At 39.0% G+C, this 18,826-nt stretch overlaps 1 protein-coding gene across 15 annotated transcripts in view; it reads right to left on the bottom strand.

Annotated features, from left to right (window-relative positions):
* Nucleotides 1-18,826, bottom strand: part of LOC128694611 (nucleolar protein dao-5) — a 541,519-nt gene that overhangs the window by 322,372 nt on the left and 200,321 nt on the right. For all 15 annotated transcript variants that reach the window (XR_011393390.1, XR_011393389.1, XR_011393388.1 and 12 more), the window contains one exon: nt 15,586-15,914. Coding sequence is in view for 12 of the 15 variants with exons in the window: in XM_070095641.1 (XP_069951742.1) it covers nt 15,586-15,914 (329 nt within the window). In the remaining 3 variants the exon portion in view is untranslated. The remainder of the gene's footprint in view (nt 1-15,585; nt 15,915-18,826) is intronic.

Genomic DNA, 18,826 nt, shown 5'->3' on the forward strand with positions numbered 1-18,826 from the left:
AAAATTTATCTAGGGCTTCATCTCTGAAGTGTGGGTCATTTGTGTATCTAATCATGTGTGCTTGAGGGCCACTCCATACACTATGCAAAAATTTTGCCTCGCCACTCGTTAAAAAAACCGCCACATGCGATTCGTCCGGGACGTGTCCACATGTGGCCTGAACTGCCCCATGCGTGCCAGTGTTTACAAGCCAGCCAGTGTGCTCGCATCTAAGCATACATTCGGTACATTCCATATTATCACAGTGTTTTTGGTGCTTGTTTCTGCAAAATAAGTCACCATGGGCCCCAAGAAAGCTTCTAGTGCCAACCCTTCAAGAAAAAGGGTGCTAAAGACTATTGAAATGAAGAAAGAGATAATTGCAAAGTACGAAAGTGGAGTGCATGTGTCGGAGCTGGCCAGGTTGTATATAAAACCCCAATCAACCATCGCTACTACAGTGGCCAGGAAAACAGCAATTAAGAAAGCTGTTGTTGCAAAAGGTGCAACTTTGTTTTCGAAACAGAGATCGCAAGTGTTAGAAGATGTTGAGAGACTGTTATAGGTGTGGGTAAATGAAAAACAGATAGCAGGAGATAGGATCTCTCAAGTGATCATTTGTGAAAAGGCTAGGAAGTTGCATGAGGATTTAATTCAAATTTCAAATTCAAAGTTTATTCTCTATAAAGATTACAATGTTGAATTTACAGAATTTGGTTGTTGTGTGGTTTACATGTAGTTAAATAATGATTACAGAGTGTACCACTAGAATGCCTAGCATGGCTAGGCATTTTGGGCAGACTTAGTTTAATTCTTTATTTTAATTGAAAAAATGTCTGCAGCAAAAGACTTGGCAGACGATGCACCATCCCCCCAATGAAAAGCAGGGGTGTCACTAGCACGTTAAGAGACCATACAATAAGTGTCAGGGGCCCGAGACTGTTCAACTGCCTCCCAGCACACATAAGGGGGATTACCAACAGACCCCTGGCAGTCTTCAAGCTGGCACTGGACAAGCACCTAAAGTCAGTTCCGGATCAGCCGGGCTGTGGCTCGTATGTTGGTTTGCGTGCAGCCAGCAGCAACAGCCTGGTTGATCAGGCTCTGATCCACCAGGAGGCCTGGTCTCAGACCGGGCCGCGGGGGCGTTGACCCCCGGAACTCTCTCCAGGTAAACTCCAGGTAAACTAGTGGTAATGTGAGTGAATTTAAGGCCAGCAAAGGTTGGTTTGAGAGATTTAAGAATCGTAGTGGCATACATAGAGTGATTAGGCATGGTGAGGCTGCCAGTTTGGACCAAAAAGCAGCTGAAAAATATGTGAAGAAATTCAAGGATTACATACACAGTGAAGAATTTAAACCTGAACAAGTGTTTAATTGCGATGAAACAGGCCTGTTTTGGAAGAAATTGCCAAGCAAAATCTACATTACTCAGGAGGAGAAGGCACACCCAGGACATAAGCCTATGAAAGACAGGCTTACTCTTCTGATGTGTGCCAATGCTAGTGGTGATTGCAAAGTGAAGCCTTTATTGGTGTATCACTCAGAAACTCCCAGAGCGTTCAGGCAAAAGAATGTCCTCAAGGTGAATTTGTGTGTGCTGTGGAGGGCAAACAATAAGGCATGGGTCACTAGGGACTTTTTCTATGACTGGTTACACCATGCATTTGCCCCAATGTGAAAAATTACCTAATGACACTTACCTTTATTGATGATCTGGTGATGATTGATGGGATGGAAGGAAGGGAGAGTGTGTTAATGTTTAGAAGGGGAATCCCCCTCCATTAGGACTAGAGATGTCAAGTCCTTTTTCGGGGTTGCTTCCCTTCTTCTTATAATGCCACTAGGGCCAGCGTGAGAGTCACTGGACCTCTGTCGCACAACATTCCTTTATGACATTCCTAAAGTGTTTCACAACATTGTCAGTGTAATAGTCACCAGCACGGTTTGCAATAGCTGTGTGAGGGTGATTTTCATCAAAAAAGGTTTGCACATATTTCCTTAATCTTTGAAGTAGGCAACTTCCTCAATTTCTCTATCCCCTCCTCCGGAGCAGTTTCCTCAGGTCTGGCCTCTTGCTGTTGAAGATGATCTTGCAGCTCATCAGTGGTTAGTTCATCATTGTCCTCCTCCACCAACTCTTCCACATCCTCCTCACTAACCTCCAACCCCAAGGACTTCCCCAATGCTACAATGGATTCCTCAACTGGCATAGGATTCTCAGGGTTAGCCTCAAATCCTTCAAAATCCCTTTTGTCTACACATTCTGGCCACAGTTTTTTCCAAGCAGAGTTCAAGGTCCTCTTAGTCACTCCCTCCCAAGCTGTACCTATCAGGTTTATACAATTAAGGCTATTAAAGTGATCCTTCCAAAACTCTTTTAGAGTCAGTTGAGTTTCTGTGGTCACTATAAAGCACTTTTGAAACATAGCTTTTGTGTACAGTTTCTTGAAATGACCTGCTGGTCCATGGGCTGCAGGAGAGGAGTGGTATTAGGAGGCAAAAACTTGACCTTAATGAAGCTCATGTCCCCAGAAAGTCGCTCTGACAACTCTGTAGGATGACTAGGGGCATTGTCTAATACCAGGAGGCACTTAAGGACTAATTTCTTTTCAGTTAGGTAATTTTTCACAGTGGGGGCAAATGCATGGTGTAACCAGTCATAGAAAAAGTCCCTAGTGACAAATGCCTTACTGTTTGCCTTCCACAGCACACACAAATTAGCCTGGAGGACATTGTTTTTCCTGAACACTCTGGGAGTTTCAGAGTGATACACCAATAAAGGCTTCACTTTGCAATCACCACTAGCATTGGCACACATCAACAGAGTAAGCCTGTCTTTCATAGGCTTATGTCCTGGGAGTGCCTTTTCCTTCTGAGTAATGTAGGTCCTGCTTGGCATTTTCTTCCAAAACAGGCCTGTTTTGTCGCAATTAAACACTTGTTCAGGTTTCAGTCCTTCACTGTCTATGTACTCCTTGAATTCATTCACATATTTTTCAGCTGCTTTTTGGTCCGAACTGGCAGCCTCACCATGCCTAATCACACTATGTACGCCACTACGATTCTTAAATCTTTCAAACCAACCTTTGCTGGCCTTAAATTCACTCACATCACCACTATTTGCAGGCAATTTCTTTACCAAATCGTCATGCAACTGCCTAGCCTTTTCACAAATGATCGCTTGAGAGATGCTGTCTCCTGCTATCTGTTTTTCATTTATCCACACCAGTAACAATCTCTCAGCATTTTCTAACACTTGCGGTCGCTGTTTCGTAATCACAGTTGCACCTTTTGCAAGAACAGCTTCCTTGATTGCCGTTTTCCTGGTCACTATAGTAGAGATGGTTGATTGGGGTTTATTATACAACCTAACCAGCTCCGACACACGCACTCCACTTTCGTACTTTGCAATTATCTCTTTCTTCATTTCATAAGTCATTAGCGACTTTTTTCTTGAAGGGTTGGCACTAGAAGCTTTCTTGGGGCCCATGGTGACTTATTTTGCAGAAACAAGCACCAAACACAGTGATAATATGGATAATATGGAATGTACCGAATGTATCTTTAGATGCGTGCACACTGGCTGGCTTGTAAACACTGGCACACAAGGGGGCAGTTCAAGCCATGTGTGGACACGTCTCGTATGAATCGTATCAAATACCGAGGAAAATTTTTTGCGATATAATGTATCGAATACCAGTTGCCTACTTCACAGATTAAAGAAATGTGTACAATGTGGACAAAGGTGAAAACCTTTATGGATGACAATCACCCTCACACAGCTATTGCAAGCCGTGCTGGTGACTATTACAATGACAATGCTGTGAACCATTTAGAAAAGTCATAAAGGAACGAGAGGTACAGGCCACTATGGACAGATACGCTGTGCGACAGAAGTCCACTGACTCTCAAGCTGGTCCTAGTGGCATTAAAAGAAGAAGGGAAGTAACCCAGGAAAAGGACTTGTTACCTCAAGTCCTAATGGAAGGGGATTCCCCTTCTAAACAATAAGTTCGACACTCTCCCCTCCTCCCATCCCATCAAGCACCACCAGATCTTCATTAAAGGTAAGTGTCATGTATTCTATTGTTAGTAGAGTACTACAAACTGCGCATGTCTTCTTCAGTTTGTGTGCATTAAACTTAATATTTCATGTGGTAAAAATTTTTGATCATACTTTTGGGAGTCTTGCACGGATTAATTTGATTTCCATTATTTCTTATGGGGAAAATTAATTCACCTTCTGATAATTTTGGCATGTGATGAGCTCTCAGGAACGGATTAATATCGTATACCGGGGGTCCACTGTACACAAATAACCCACACATAGAAGAGAGGACCTTACTACGACGTTTCGGTCCGATTTGGACCATTTACAAAATCACACTAACGAAAAGGAGAGCAGGATGGGTATATATAGGCAGGAGGTGGTAGTAGTGGTAGTGGTAGTGGTAGTAGTGGTAGTAGTGGTAGTGGTAGTAGTGGTAGTAGTGGTAGTAGTGGTAGTGGTGGTAGTGGTAGTAGTGGTAGTGGTAGTAGTGGTAGTGGTAGTAGTGGTGGTGGTGGTAGTAGTAGTAGTAGTAGTAGTAGTAGTAGTAGTAGTAGTAGTAGTAGTAGTAGTAGTAGTAGTAGTAGTAGTAGTAGTAGTAGTAGTAGTAGTAGTAGTAGTAGTAGTAGTAGTAGTAGTAGTAGTAGTAGTAGTAGTAGTAGTAGTAGTAGTAGTAGTAGTAGTAGTAGTAGTGGTGGTAGTAATGGAGGTGGAAGGAAGTAGTAGTGGGGAGGTGGTAAGAGTAGGAGGGGCCAGTCAAATACTAAGAAAGAGGAGCACTGCAAGGGTGCTAGGTGCCCACAGAGGGTAAGAGCAAGAACATCGAGGGGAGAAAAACAAATAAATAAATAAAAGGAACAAATACACAGGGCAGAAGAAAGACAGACAACCCAAAGGAGAAAAAGGAAAGAGGAAAAGGGGAAGAGGGAGAAGAAGAAAAAGGAGGAATCAGGTTAGGTCACGAGTGCTCTGAAGTTTGGAGCATTTTACAATGTAGTGGGAGAGGAAGGCATCTACAGAGTCATCGTAAGCTCCTCTCTTCTATGTGCGGGTTACTTGTGTACGTATTGTTCCAGTCTTGGTATTGTGCCTTTTTGTTATTTAATAATAATAATAATAATAATCTTTATTTCTACAATTCTGCATCTTTCTCTTGGAAACTTTTTCCAAGTTCCAAGCGTTTTAAAGTTATACAATATTTATACAATAGACTCTCATATCCGGGGGTCTGGTATCCACGGTTTCAGTTATCCACGGTTTACCGTGGCCCAAAAATAACCCTTAATTTTGCTTAACCATTTCAGTGTCAGTCCCATTGTATCGCAGTTTTGAAGCCAGTGTCGGTCTCATAGTATGACGTCATGAGCTCAGCTCACTCTGATAAGCTGTAAGTGGTAAATTTGAACCTAGATATGAGTGTGTGCACCACATAAAAAAAATTCTGCAACACGCAGTGCATGAGAAAAAAAAACTGTGAACATGGTTTTGGTTTAAAACAGAAACTTTGCAGTGTATTTTCATGTGGTTTTTATGGTTGTACTCTCGGTTTCTTGGTCTCAGAAACAAAGGTGATTTTGATTAGTTTCAGAACTGAAAGTAGCTTGAAACTGAGCTCAAAGTAGTGGAAATGTTCGACTTTTGCCTATATTCCAGAGTACACAAATGGTGTCACTTGTCCAATATACATCCTACTGGCCAGTCTAATATGTATTTAGGAATGCACTGACATTATTTATAAAATTATTAAAATAATGCCTAAAAGTAAATTTTTTATTTTTTGTGTGAAAAAAACTTCAAAATGAAAAGCAAGTGTAATATAAGAGGGGCCTGGAGATGTGACTAAGGAGCAGAGAAAATGTTTATTTAGTGCCAGGAATGTCTACATTGCTTATTCTGGACCCTATTTTCAAACTGGCAATTCCTGAATTTTGTGTGAAATTGGCCAAATTACTGATTTCTGATCATTTCATTGGGTAGCTGAAATAGGTAAATACAGTGGACCCTCGACCAACGATATTAATCTGTTCCTGAGAGCTCATCGTTAGTCGAAATTATCGTTATTCGAGTTACTTTTCCCCATAAGAAATAATAGAAATCAAATTAATCTGTTCCTGATACCCCAAAGTATTGAAAAAAAAAAATTTTACCATATGAAATATTAATTTTAATACACACAAACTGAAGAAGACATGTACAATTACATGACACTTACCTTTATTGAAGATCTGGTGATGATTGATTGGATGGGAGGAGGGGAGAGTGTGGATGGTGTTAGTGTTTAGAAGGGGAATCCCCTTCCATTAGGACTTGAGGTGTCAAGTCCTTTTCCGGGGTTACTTCCCTTCTTCTTTTAATGCCACTAGGACCAGCTTGAGAGTCACTGGACCTCTGTCGCACAACATATCTGTCCATAGAGCTCTGTACCTCCCGTTCCTTTAAGATTTGTCTAAAATGGGCCATAACACTGTCGTTGTAATAGTCACCAGCCCAGCTTGCAATAGCTGTGTTAGGGTGATTTTCATCCATAAAGGTTTGCAGTTCAACCCACTTTGCACACATTTCCTTAATCTTTGAAGTAGGCACAATGGATTTCACAACTGGCATAGGCATCTCAGGGTTAGCCCCAAACCCTTCAAAATCTTTCTTAATTTCCATACTAATTCTCACCCTTTTTATCACAGGGTTGGCACTAGAAGCTTTCTTGGGGCCCATGGCGACTTATTTTGCAGGTGCAATCACTAAAAACGCTGTGATAACATAAAATGTTCCGATTGTATGTTTGGATGCGACCGCGGTGGCTGGCTTGTAAACACTGGCAGTGAGGCACGCTTAGGCCACACGTGGATGCGTCTCGAATGGAATGAATCGTGTTGGTCGAGTTTTTTAGTGCTAGTCGAGGCAAAATTTTTGTGTTAAAATGTATCGCGCCGGATTTAACGTTATACGATGCCATCGTTGGTCGAGGGTCCACTGTATGTGAGTTCTTGTACTCACTCGACAGAACAGAAGGAATATGTACTTGCAAATTAGCTATGAGTTTAATTGACTGGAACCATAGAATTGGCCAAAAATAGAGCGTAAAGTGGGCGAAACTGCCTAAGTGTAAATATCGCCAAGACTGCTAACTCTGCAAGAGCGTAATTCCGTAAGCTTTCCATCAAATTTTGTACTTTTGGTTTCATTACCTCAGGAAAGAGATTCTCTGTCATTTCATAAGAAAAAATATTTTTTTTTTAAATTCAACTCTGGGAGCAAGTTTACGAGGAGGGGTTACAACACTGAAAACGTTAATAATGGCTTCAAAGTGCAAAGTAGTGATGGTGGAAGCTCTTCAAAGCAGTGAAGTGTTTCGCACAAGTGAAAAAGTGATAATTCTCGACTTATCGTACATAATTTACCATTTAAACTTTATAACAGGTATGTATGTATACGACTTGTATATAGGGTTTGCTACTATCCACAGTATATACGGTAGGACTCCATGAATACGGGGTCCTACTGTATATACTATTTTTGTATTTACAATGGCATCTAAGGGTAGTTGTGATAAAAAGAGGAGTCATAATAACCTTATTGCTGACATCAAAACGAATAAAATTTGTTGAAGGGTCAGAGGATGAAGATGTGTCATCTCCTGACTTCTACAATAAATACTAATTGCCACTCACTATAAGCTGAAGCTGAAATTATTTTAAGGTAAGTAATGAGTGTACTGTATATGCATTTTACTTTCTTATTGTTTTAGGTCTTGTTCTATTGCTCACTTAATATATGATATCATAAACATGTTATCAGGCATTTATATGTATTTAAAAGTGAAAAAAAGGGCAACTCACTTTATGGTGGTAGCCTAGAACCTAACCTGCCATATAATTGGGGCTCTCCTGTATTAATCTTGAAGCTCAAGAAACTGCCAATTCAACTATTGGAATTACCCTACAGAATAAACAGAAGTCAGTATTATGGCCAATTTTACACAAAACTGAAAAAATAAACACTGTAGGCATTCCAGCCACTAAAGAAACATTTCCTCTTTTCATTAATCCTCTCCAATATTACACTTGCCCTTTGGTTTGAATTCATCACATGCAAAAAATAAAAGTTTTACCCTATTTCTCAGATAAAATATAACCAGGAATTATTGGTCATGATTTAGGGTGTCCCAATAATTGAAACAAACCTAGTAAACCTCCCAAAAAATAGAGACCTCGGATGGGTAGGGGAAGGGGGTCTTACGTGTCATCAGGAAAATTGTCAAAAATTGAATACTTCTGTAGTTCAGTAGCATGTCTTCCATTCTATCATCTGATACCAAGAAGAAGCCAATAAAACCATACAAACCATCCTAGAAAATACCTCAATGACACTAGTTTAAACCAAACACTAGGTGGAATTTGCTTTTCACATCACGTACTGCACTGGGCAGGTTTTTTTTAACCCTTTCAGGGTCCGTCCCGTAGATCTACGGCTTTACATTCAGGGTCCAAACCGTAGATCTACGCCATGAGCTCAGCTCACTCTGATAAACTGTGAGTGGTACATTTGGGCGTAGATATGAGAGAATACATCTATGTGGTATGTGTGCACCACATAAAACAGATCCTGCAGCACACTGTGTATAATGAGAGAAAAAAATGAAATCATGATTTTTCGATTAAAACAGCAAATTTGCAGTGTTTTTTCGTATATTTTTTATAGTTGTATTTGCGATTTCTTGGTCTCATTTGATAGAATGGAAGACATTTTACAGAAATAGAGATGATTTTGATTGGTTTTAGCATTGGAAATGGCTTGAAACTGAGCTCAAAGTAGCGGAAATGTTAAATTTTTGCCGATATTCAAGAGTAAACAAACGACCTCACACGTCTAATACACGTCAGCTGGTGGGTCTAATATACATTCACAAATATGGTGATGATATTTATACAATTATTACAGTATTGCATAACAGTAAATCTTCTATTTTTTGGTGTGAATAAAAATTCATTATGTGAATAAAAAATCAAAATGGAATTTATTTGTAAAGCCTCAAAACATAACTAATGAACAGAGGAAATGTTAGTTTAGTGCCAGGAATGCCTACATTGTTCATTCTGGACCCTATTTTGAAATTGGAATATTTTGAACTTTGTGTTAAATTGGCCAAATTAACAATTTCCGATCACTTTATTTTGTAGTTGAAACAGTTGACTTGGTGATTTCTTGTGCTCAATCGATAGAATAGAAGTAATACTAGTGAAATAGCTAAGAATTTGGTTGATTGGAATAATGTAATTGGCCTAAAATGGGAGTCAAAGTCGGCAAAATCGCCGATTCGTAAATATCGTTGACACATCAAAATTCGCGAGAGCATAATTTCGTCAATTTTCCACCAAATTTCGTACTTTTTGTTTTATTACCTTCACAAAAAGATTCTCTACGATTTCATAAGAAAAAATAACAAATTTTTTTTTTTTTAAATTCTTGGACACTGGTGCGTGACTCCAGATTTGGGCCTTGGACCCTGAAAGGGTTAAACCATGCACCCTCAACTCACAAACCCATTTTTTCATGTCTAAGCCAAAATTTATTGCTCATAGTTCATGTGAGGGAGCTGAGCCCAAAGCTCAGATCTACACAACTGACACTGTTATCAATAACACAGATCTGCGTAAGAGACAGTGAAGGGGTTAAGGATACAGTAATGCACATGAGTGTGTAAGGATGTGATTTTTACATGTGTGTGTAAGGAATTGGTTTTACACATGTGTAAGGATGTGGTTTTACAAATGTGTAAGGATATGGTTTTACACATGACAGGCATTTAAGAATACAACAATATAGGTATACTTGTGATAAGTGTATAAGGACAGTTTTACATGTAAGAATATAAGGACATGGTTTGACACCTAAGTGTATAATGACATGGTTTTATACATTGTGCATAAGAATATGGTTTTACACACAAGTGTATAAGGACATGGTTTTATAAACAAATATATATAAAGGCATGGTTTTGCACAAGTGTACATACAGTAGGGCCCCGCTTTACAGCGTTTCACTTTACGGCATTCCGCTAATACGGTCATTTCAAATCATGACCAAAACTCTCTATATGGCTTCCCCCACCTGACTTTCTAATATGGTCACCGTGCCCCACCCGGTTTGTTTACATTCTCTGTGAGATCCATAAGCACTAAGTCTCTCCATTATGTCTGGAAACTCCAAAATTTCAAGTGTTTTTAAAAGTTATTTCATATTTTATATACACTCTGATAATAATACTTATGTATACCTGTACCTAAATAAACTTACACACTGTGCTGGCATGCAGGTACATATTAAAATCAGTAAGAGTGTCATATGTCTTGAGACACCATATTAGTAATGATGATAATAATAAATAATAATAATAAGACAGAATGTAGAATTGCGGATGAGCAAGGAGGTTTTAGAGTGGGTAGGGGATGTGTAGATCAAGTGTTTACATTGAAGTACAGTGGACCCCCGCATAGCGAACTTAATCCGTGCAAGAGGGCTGGTCGTTATGCGAAATGTTCGCTATGCGAATTAATTTTCCCCATAAGAAATAATGGAAATAAAATTAATCCGTGCAAGACACCCAAAAGTATGAAAAAAAAAATTTTTTACCACAAAAAAAATGTTAATTTTAGTACACACAAACTGAAAAAGGCATGCACAATTACATGACACTTACTTTTATTGAAGATCTGGTGATGATTGATGGGATGGGAGGAGGGGAGAGAGAGTGTTAGTGTTTAGAAGGGGAATCCCCTTCCATTAACACTTGAGGAGGCAAGTCCTTTTCCGGGGTTACTTCCCTTCTTCTTTTAATGCCACTAGGACCAGCTTCAGAGTCACTGGACTTCTTTCTGTCCATAGAGCTCTGTACCTCCCGTTCCTTTACGATTTGTCTAAAATAGGCCATAACATTGTCATTGAAATAGTCACCAGCACGCCTTGCAACAGCTGTGTCAGGGTGATTTTCATCCATAAAGGTTTGCAGTTCAACCCACTGTGCACACATTTCCTTAATTTTTGAAGTAGGCACAATGGATTCCACAACTGGCATAGGCTTCTCAGGGTTAGCCCCAAACCCTTCAAAATCTTTCTTAATTTCCATACTAATTCTCACCCTTTTTACCACAGGGTTGGCACTAGAAGCTTTCTTGGGGCCCATGGTCACTTATTTTCAACAAACAGAACCGAAAACACTGTAATAATACGAAATATTCCGAGTGTATGCTTGAATGTTACCGCGGAGGCTAGCTGGTAAACAATGGGACAGGCGGCACATGTAAGGCTGGCTGAGGCCGCACATTGGACGCGTCTCGGACGAAGTTCGCTGAGCGGGTTTTTGTCTACTATGCGGGGCAAAATTTTAGCGATCAAAGTGTTCGCTATGCGGAATGTTCGCTATGCAAGGCGTTCGCTATGCGGGGGTCCACTGTATATATGTGAACAGTATTTAGATAAAGGTAGGGAAGTTTTTATTGCATTTATGGATTTAGAAAAGGCATATGATAGAGTGGATAAAGGAGCAATGTGGCAGATGTTGCAAGTACAGTGGACCCCCAGTTTACGATATTATTTCATTCCAGAAGTATGTTCAGGTGCCAGTACTGAACGAATTTGTTCCCATAAGGAATATTGTGAAGTAGATTAGTCTATTTCAGACCCCCAAACATACATGTACAAACGCACTTACATAAATACGCTTACGTAATGGTCGCATTGGGAGCTGATCGTAAAGCGGGGGTCCACTGTATATGGAATAGGTGGTAAGTTACTAAATGCTGTAAAGAGTTTTTATGATGATAGGGAGGCTCAGGTTAGGGTGTGTAGAAGAGAGGGAGACTATTTCCCAGTAAAAGTAGGTCTTAGGGATGTATAATGTCACCATGGTTGTTTAATATATTTATAGATGGGGTTGTAAAAGAAGTAAATGCTAGGGTGTTCGGGAGAGGGTTGGGATTAAATTATGGGGAATCAAATACAAAATGGGAATTGACACAGATACTTTTTGCTGATGATACTGTGCTTATGGGAGATTCTAAAGAAAAATTGCAAAGGTTAGTGGACAAATTTGGGAGTGTGTGTAATGGTAGAAAGTTGAAAGTGAACATAGACAAGAGTAAGGTGATGAGGGTATCAAATGATTTAGATAAAGAAAAATTGGATATCAAATTGGGGAGGAGGAGTATGGAAGAAGTGAATGTTTTCAGATATTTGGGAGTTGACATGTCAGCAGATGGATTTATGAAGGATGAGGTTAATCATAGAATTGATGAAGGAAAAAAGGTGAGTGGTGCATTGAGGTATATGTGGAGACAAAAAATGTTATCTATGGAGACAAAGAAGGGAATGTATGAAAGTATAGTAGTACCAACACTCTTATATGGGTGTGAAGCTTGGGTTGTAAATGCTGCAGCGAGGAGGCGGTTGGAGGCAGTGGAGATGTCCTGTCTAAGGGCAATGTGTGGTGTAAATATTATGCAGAAAATTCAGAGCGTGGAAATTAGGAGAAGGTGTGGAGTTAATAAAAGTATTAGTCAGAGGGATGAAGAGGGGTTGTTGAGGTGGTTTGGTCATTTAGAGAGAATGGATCAAAGTAGAATGACATGGAGAGCGTATAAATCTGTAGGGGAAGGAAGGCGGGGTAGGGGTCGTCCTCAAAAAGTTTGGAGGGAGGGGGTAAAGGAGGTTTTGTGAGCGAGGGGCTTGGACTTCCAGCAAGCGTGCGTGAGCGTGTTAGATAGGAGTGAATGGAGACGAATGGTATTTGGGACCTGATGAGCTGTTGGAGTGTGAGCAGGGTAATATTTAGTGAAGGGATTCAGGGAAACCGGTTATTTTCATATAGCCAGACTTGAGTCCTGGAAATGGGAAGTACAATGCCTGCACTTTAAAGGAGGGGTTTGGGATATTGGCAGTTTGGAGGGATATGTTGTGTATCTTTATACGTATATACGTACTTCTAAACTGTTGTATTCTGAGCACCTCTGCAAAAACAGTGATTATGTGTGAGTGAGGTGAAAGTGTTGAATGATGATGAAAGTACACCTACCATCCGACTTACGACCAAGTTCGGTTCTGAGAAACCGGTCGTAAGTCGAAATGGTCATAAGTCGAACTTTACTACTGAATATCAACAAAACATTTTTGTAATGACTTTATTTTATTGTTTTATTTTGGTATTTCACGTTTTACTTTACTTTTTATGCTGTTAGTACTGTATTTTATACTGTAAGGTTTAGGAGAAACACTTTGTACAACACAAATAGTCGTTTATTTCCCAGAAATTTGGCATAAAAAACACGGTCGTAAGTCAGATGGTAGGTGTATTTTCTTTTTGGGATTTTTTTTCTTTTTGGGTCACCCTGCCTCGGTGGGAGACGGCCGACTTGTTAAAAAAAATAATAATAATAATAATCACCGAGTCTCATTAAATGTCGTATATTACGTTAATATACATATTTTCATTAATCCATCTATGATATTTTTTCAAAATTATATAATAAACATGATACATAACATATAAAGATGATAAATACACTCCACAGTAGAATAAATAAACATAAATATGAGATGTGGGAGCCAGACTTCTACGATTGACGCCATATTAGTATTAATACGAAATAATAATCACCTAATCTCATTAAATGTCGTATATTACGTTAATACTGTACACACGTTTTCATTAATCCATCTATGATATTTTTTTCAAAATTATATAATAAACATGATACATAACATATAAAGATGATAAATACACCCCAAAGTAGAATAAATAAACATAAATACGAGATGTGGTAGCCAGACTTCTACGAGTGACAGCAAGAATGACATTTTCTCTAGTCCAACATCAGAGAAAATGTGTTACTGGGAGTAACTGTAGAAAATTATTCCTTTCGTATGTAAGTTTATGCAGGTATACAAAAACACAGTTACATAAATTATCACACATAGCAGCATATGTGTAAAGTACCTAGGATAACCCAGAAAAGTCAGAGTGGCTGATTTCCATTGCCTTCACTCAGAGTGTCATTTCTTTTAAAAATGGTGTTACATGAGAATGGGAGTGTTCCTCTTCATTTATTCTACCGTATCAATGTAGAGACAACTTGTACACAATGTAATTTGCACACAAACCAAACATGTATGCCTGGCTTGTTTACAAAACTTGCGTTCGCATGGTTTGTTTACATAACTCTGCGCCTGTCCTCTCTCATGTACTCATTCTCTCTCTCTCTCTCTCTCTCTATTTATTCGTTTTATCTCGTTTACACACCCCTGACCCTACATTAAGAATACAAATATTTTAAGTTAAGTAATGAGTGAACTGTATATGCATTTTATTGCTCTGGGATGCTTAAATGTAATAGAATATTATGTGTAGGTGGGGTGGCCTGGTATGGTAGCCCGGCTGGTTACCATACATACCACACTTGATTTCGTACAATAAATACTACTTGTCTCACCCTAGATTAAGACTACAAATATTTTAAGGTAAGTAATGAGTGCACTATGTGTGTATTTTACTTTTTTTTTGTTTTTTTAATACCTAGTTCTATTGCTAAATTAATATATGTTAGTGTACACCTGTTATCTGGTATTTGTATGCATTTATAAGGGAAAAAAAAGGGTGTTCCACTTTACAGCGATTTCCACTTAACGGCGGTAGCCTGGAACCTAACCTGCCATATAAGTGGGGCCCTACTGTATATGGAAATGGTTTTACACATGCAAAATTAAGTATGTTAAGTAAACCCTCATTTTCATGGACCCCAATTTAATAGACTTCAGAAATATGGGACAAAATCCATTGGGTCAATTGATTCACAAACAATGGACAAAGTACTTTATGTTGGTTAGAGAATTATTTATTGCTCTTACAGTCAGGGCAAAACAATTGCATTTCTATCCACTACAATCACTATTGTCTGCCACCCACCTCAACTATTATTCCTTTAAATCCAGGGTTTATTCTATTCACATATGTGCATAAGATGAAAGTTATACACAGTATGATGCTCCATGAGGACAAATTTAGTTACTCGTACAGAAAAATCAAGGAAATAAAACAAACGAGAATAAAGAAAATTAAACCAATCAACAGAGTGGAAGATTAATGTAAGGGAGTTAGAGTGAGACTATCTTATCTTACTCTCAAAAATCATAACAGCTGTACTATCATAATCACAAATATAATATACTTTTTATAGACTGAAGTATTGCTGTATGCTAACAGCCCCTGCTAAGGCAGGTTAAATCATAGAACCGGAGAATGTAGAGAGAACCTGTACAAATTCAGTCAAGCATCTGAATTATTGGGAATGCCTGAAGTCCCTTGAACTATACTTTCTGGAATGTAGGCAAGAAAAATACAGTACATCCTAAATTACCCCTGGAAAATTCTGCAAGGATTGATTCCAAAGGTACAATGAAAGTACTCCCTGTGAGAGCGAGAGGCTCAGCAGAAGGTACAAAGTATCTCAAGTAGCATGCACACATACCAGGATGACCTCATCTCATCACACAGCAACTGCACTTACTTTATGCTCGTCAACTTTAGTCAAACTGAGATTCCTCCTGTGCTTTGGTGCCCACTTGCTGATGGAGGCTGTGATATCCAGCTTCTTGTTAATAACAACGTCACCACCACCTGATTCTCCACCCAGTTCGACAGTGAAGGCCATGGGCGAGGGTTTCTTAGTTTCCACAGCCACATTTACATTTTGTTTCTCCACCCCATCTTTTGCTTCCCCACTGGTTAAGTTGTGATGACCTCTCTCTAAGATGATAGAGGAAGTGTTGGTGGGTGGTGTGGAGGTGACCAGCGCCTTCCCAGGCTCATCACTGATGCGTATTTTACAATCTGTATCTGAAAGCATAGAAATTTACTTCATTTTGAGCAACATTAGTATTAGTGAAATAATTTAATAAAACTCTACACAGAATGAAACACTGTCACAATATTAGCTTATTCTGCACTCTGCCTTTTATTCATTAATACAAAAATACAAATACAGTGGACCCTCAGTTAACGACGTCATCGGATAACATAAAAATTGGATAACGACACATTTTTGTGTCAAAATATTGGCTCAGTTAATGACAAAAAACTCGGTTAAAGTCATGTGTCCTGTGGCCTGGCCACTCCATGTACAGCCAATGTGCCATTGTTTACAAGCCAGTGAGGATGATTCCACGCGTACATGCGATACACTTTGTATTATTCCATTGTTTTTAGTGCTTGTAACTGCTAAATAAGTCACCCTGGGCCCAAAGAAAGCTTCTAGCGCCAGCCACCCCTTTGGTAAAGGGCTGAGAGGGGAGAATGTGCCTTTTTCAGTGATTCTGCAATATGTATGATACTAAAGCAGCAGGAGTCTATAAAGGCTATAGCGGCAGCCAGCGATAAAGTGTAGCATTAACTGTAGCAAATAAGTTAAGCGATTAATCGACAGAAAAAGGACAGCACGAATTTAACTCCTCCAATGCTGTTGGAGTTATGTAGGGCGACTGACAACACCACCGTCTCTACCGCCTCTGCTGCTGCCTGCACCACCACTATGTACAGCTTATGCTCTCAGTGGCCCTTATGCACCCAACAACAACAACAACACAGCAACACTTGTGACATACATGTACTTAATGACATTTTATTCATTCTAGAGTATCTGTCATGTTTCTATGTTATTAACATGGTTTATTATGTCATATTAGATGAATTGTGCTAGAAAAATAAGCCGTAGAGCTGATATTAGTATCACATTGAAGGACAATCTTGTGTCACCCAACACAATTCCTAACATACGCCAGAAATGGACTTCTCTGGAAAACTTTTTTGAGCGACAGGGGTCCAGTGGCTCTCAAGCTGGTCCTAGTGGCATTAAAAAATAAAGGAGGGAAGTAACCCTGGATAAGTACTTGGTACCTGAAGTCTTCATGGAGTGGGATTCCCCTTCCAAACAATTGTAAACTCCTCCATCCTCTCCCCTCCTCCCGTCTTCCATACATTACCATGTCTTCAACAAAGGTAAGTGTGATGTTATTATCGTTTTATTCTTCGCGCATCATTGTTTTCTGTGTAGGGAAATGTATATTTCATGTAAAAAAAAATTTTTGTTTAATACTTTTGGGTATCTGAAACGGATTAATTGGATTTCCATTATTTCTTATGGGGAAAATTAATTCAGATAACGACAGAATCGGTTAAAGACAAGCTCTCTGGAATGGATTAATGTCGTTAACTGAGAGTCCACTGTACAGTATTATAGTGACAATGACACTATAAATAACATTTAAAAGGTTATTTAAATTTGGCTGATTATCTTATTTTAATTTGTCTTCACATCTCTCACTCTATTTCCACTTGCTGGAGTGCCGAACTGAAGGAGTAATCAAAGGAGAATGTAAAAATAACAGCCAGGCTTGGCTCTGGATAAATGGTTCCAGGCCATTTTGGACAATACATGCACATTTAAGTCTCTCACATCAAAACTGCTGAGCTACTTTAGAGTCTGGGAACATCCTCTGAAATACTGTAACCTCATCACTTGATTTACAAGAGGAGCTAGAATAATGGTACATGACAATTTTTTATAGAACAGATAATTTCTACCTCAAGAATTTCCTCTTTACCAACAAAAAAAAAAAAAAAGACCTCATGCCAGTATGGGTTTGTGTATGGGAGGCAGAGGCAAACACTGATGCAATGGCCAATACATGCTCATTTTCTGCTAGTAGATGAGGAACTACAAGATTTACATCAGAACAATTACAGTGGTACCTCGGGATACGAATTTATTTCGCTCAAGAAGGCTGTTCGAGTGCCGATACCAAACGAATTTGTTCCCTTAAGAAATATTGTAAATTAGATTAATCCGTTTCAGACCCCCAAAAATGCACTTACAAAAGCACTTACATAACTGTTCAAGTTTTGAGCTGTTCGTATCCTGAGGTACCACTGTACTTCTTAAATTGAAGCTTGAGAAAGTGGTGTGGATTTCATGAATCTCTGGATGGACTCCAGATTATTTTTTCATAGTCACTACTACTTTCTTATGCTTAACCCTTGGTAAGGGACTTCAGGGCCCTTTTTTTTTTTAATTTGTGCTAAGTTCACAGTCATTACCACACAGAAAACATCTTGCTTTCTTCATATCAGAACCTAATATATGTTAACTAGCCAGGATCCTTCAGTTATTCTATATTAAAGGTTGTTTGTCTACTCATATTAACATTAAGGCTTCTAATATAACATGCACATCACCACCACCCTGCAGAATAAAAAGAAGCATCAATTTAGAGAATAGCTCCAGTCTACTAAGATAATGCAGTAGTTAACCTGATGTCCCAGGGGCATCATCAAGGACAGAGGATTATGACAAGAAAAATCTAAAGAAAAATCCTAAGTAGTTAATTTACCAATTATACATTAAGTTCTCTATTTCACAAAGTAAGACCAGCACTGATTAGTCAGTTTTTCCCAGACAAAACTCAGTATTCCCTGATAAATTTCAAAATTAATAAAATTTCCCCAACCTTGAAAACTGAACCACTCTTCTTGACTTTTCCCTGATGTGTGGCAACCTGAAAAAGCTTATTCCACTATTCTCAAAAGGACAGATAGTCTCTCCCACCTGGCAGGAACTATGCTAAGTTAGTTCTGAATCATGATACAGCAGGAAAATATGCTTTAATATCTGTAGCTGTATAAGAATTGCTTTGAAAATATACATTTTTAGGTAAACAGGCCTTCAAGAATGCCTGAGCGCACGCACGCACACA

This window comes from Cherax quadricarinatus, chromosome 51, assembly GCF_038502225.1.
Source record: "Cherax quadricarinatus isolate ZL_2023a chromosome 51, ASM3850222v1, whole genome shotgun sequence".
NCBI classification, from domain to species: domain Eukaryota; kingdom Metazoa; phylum Arthropoda; class Malacostraca; order Decapoda; family Parastacidae; genus Cherax; species Cherax quadricarinatus.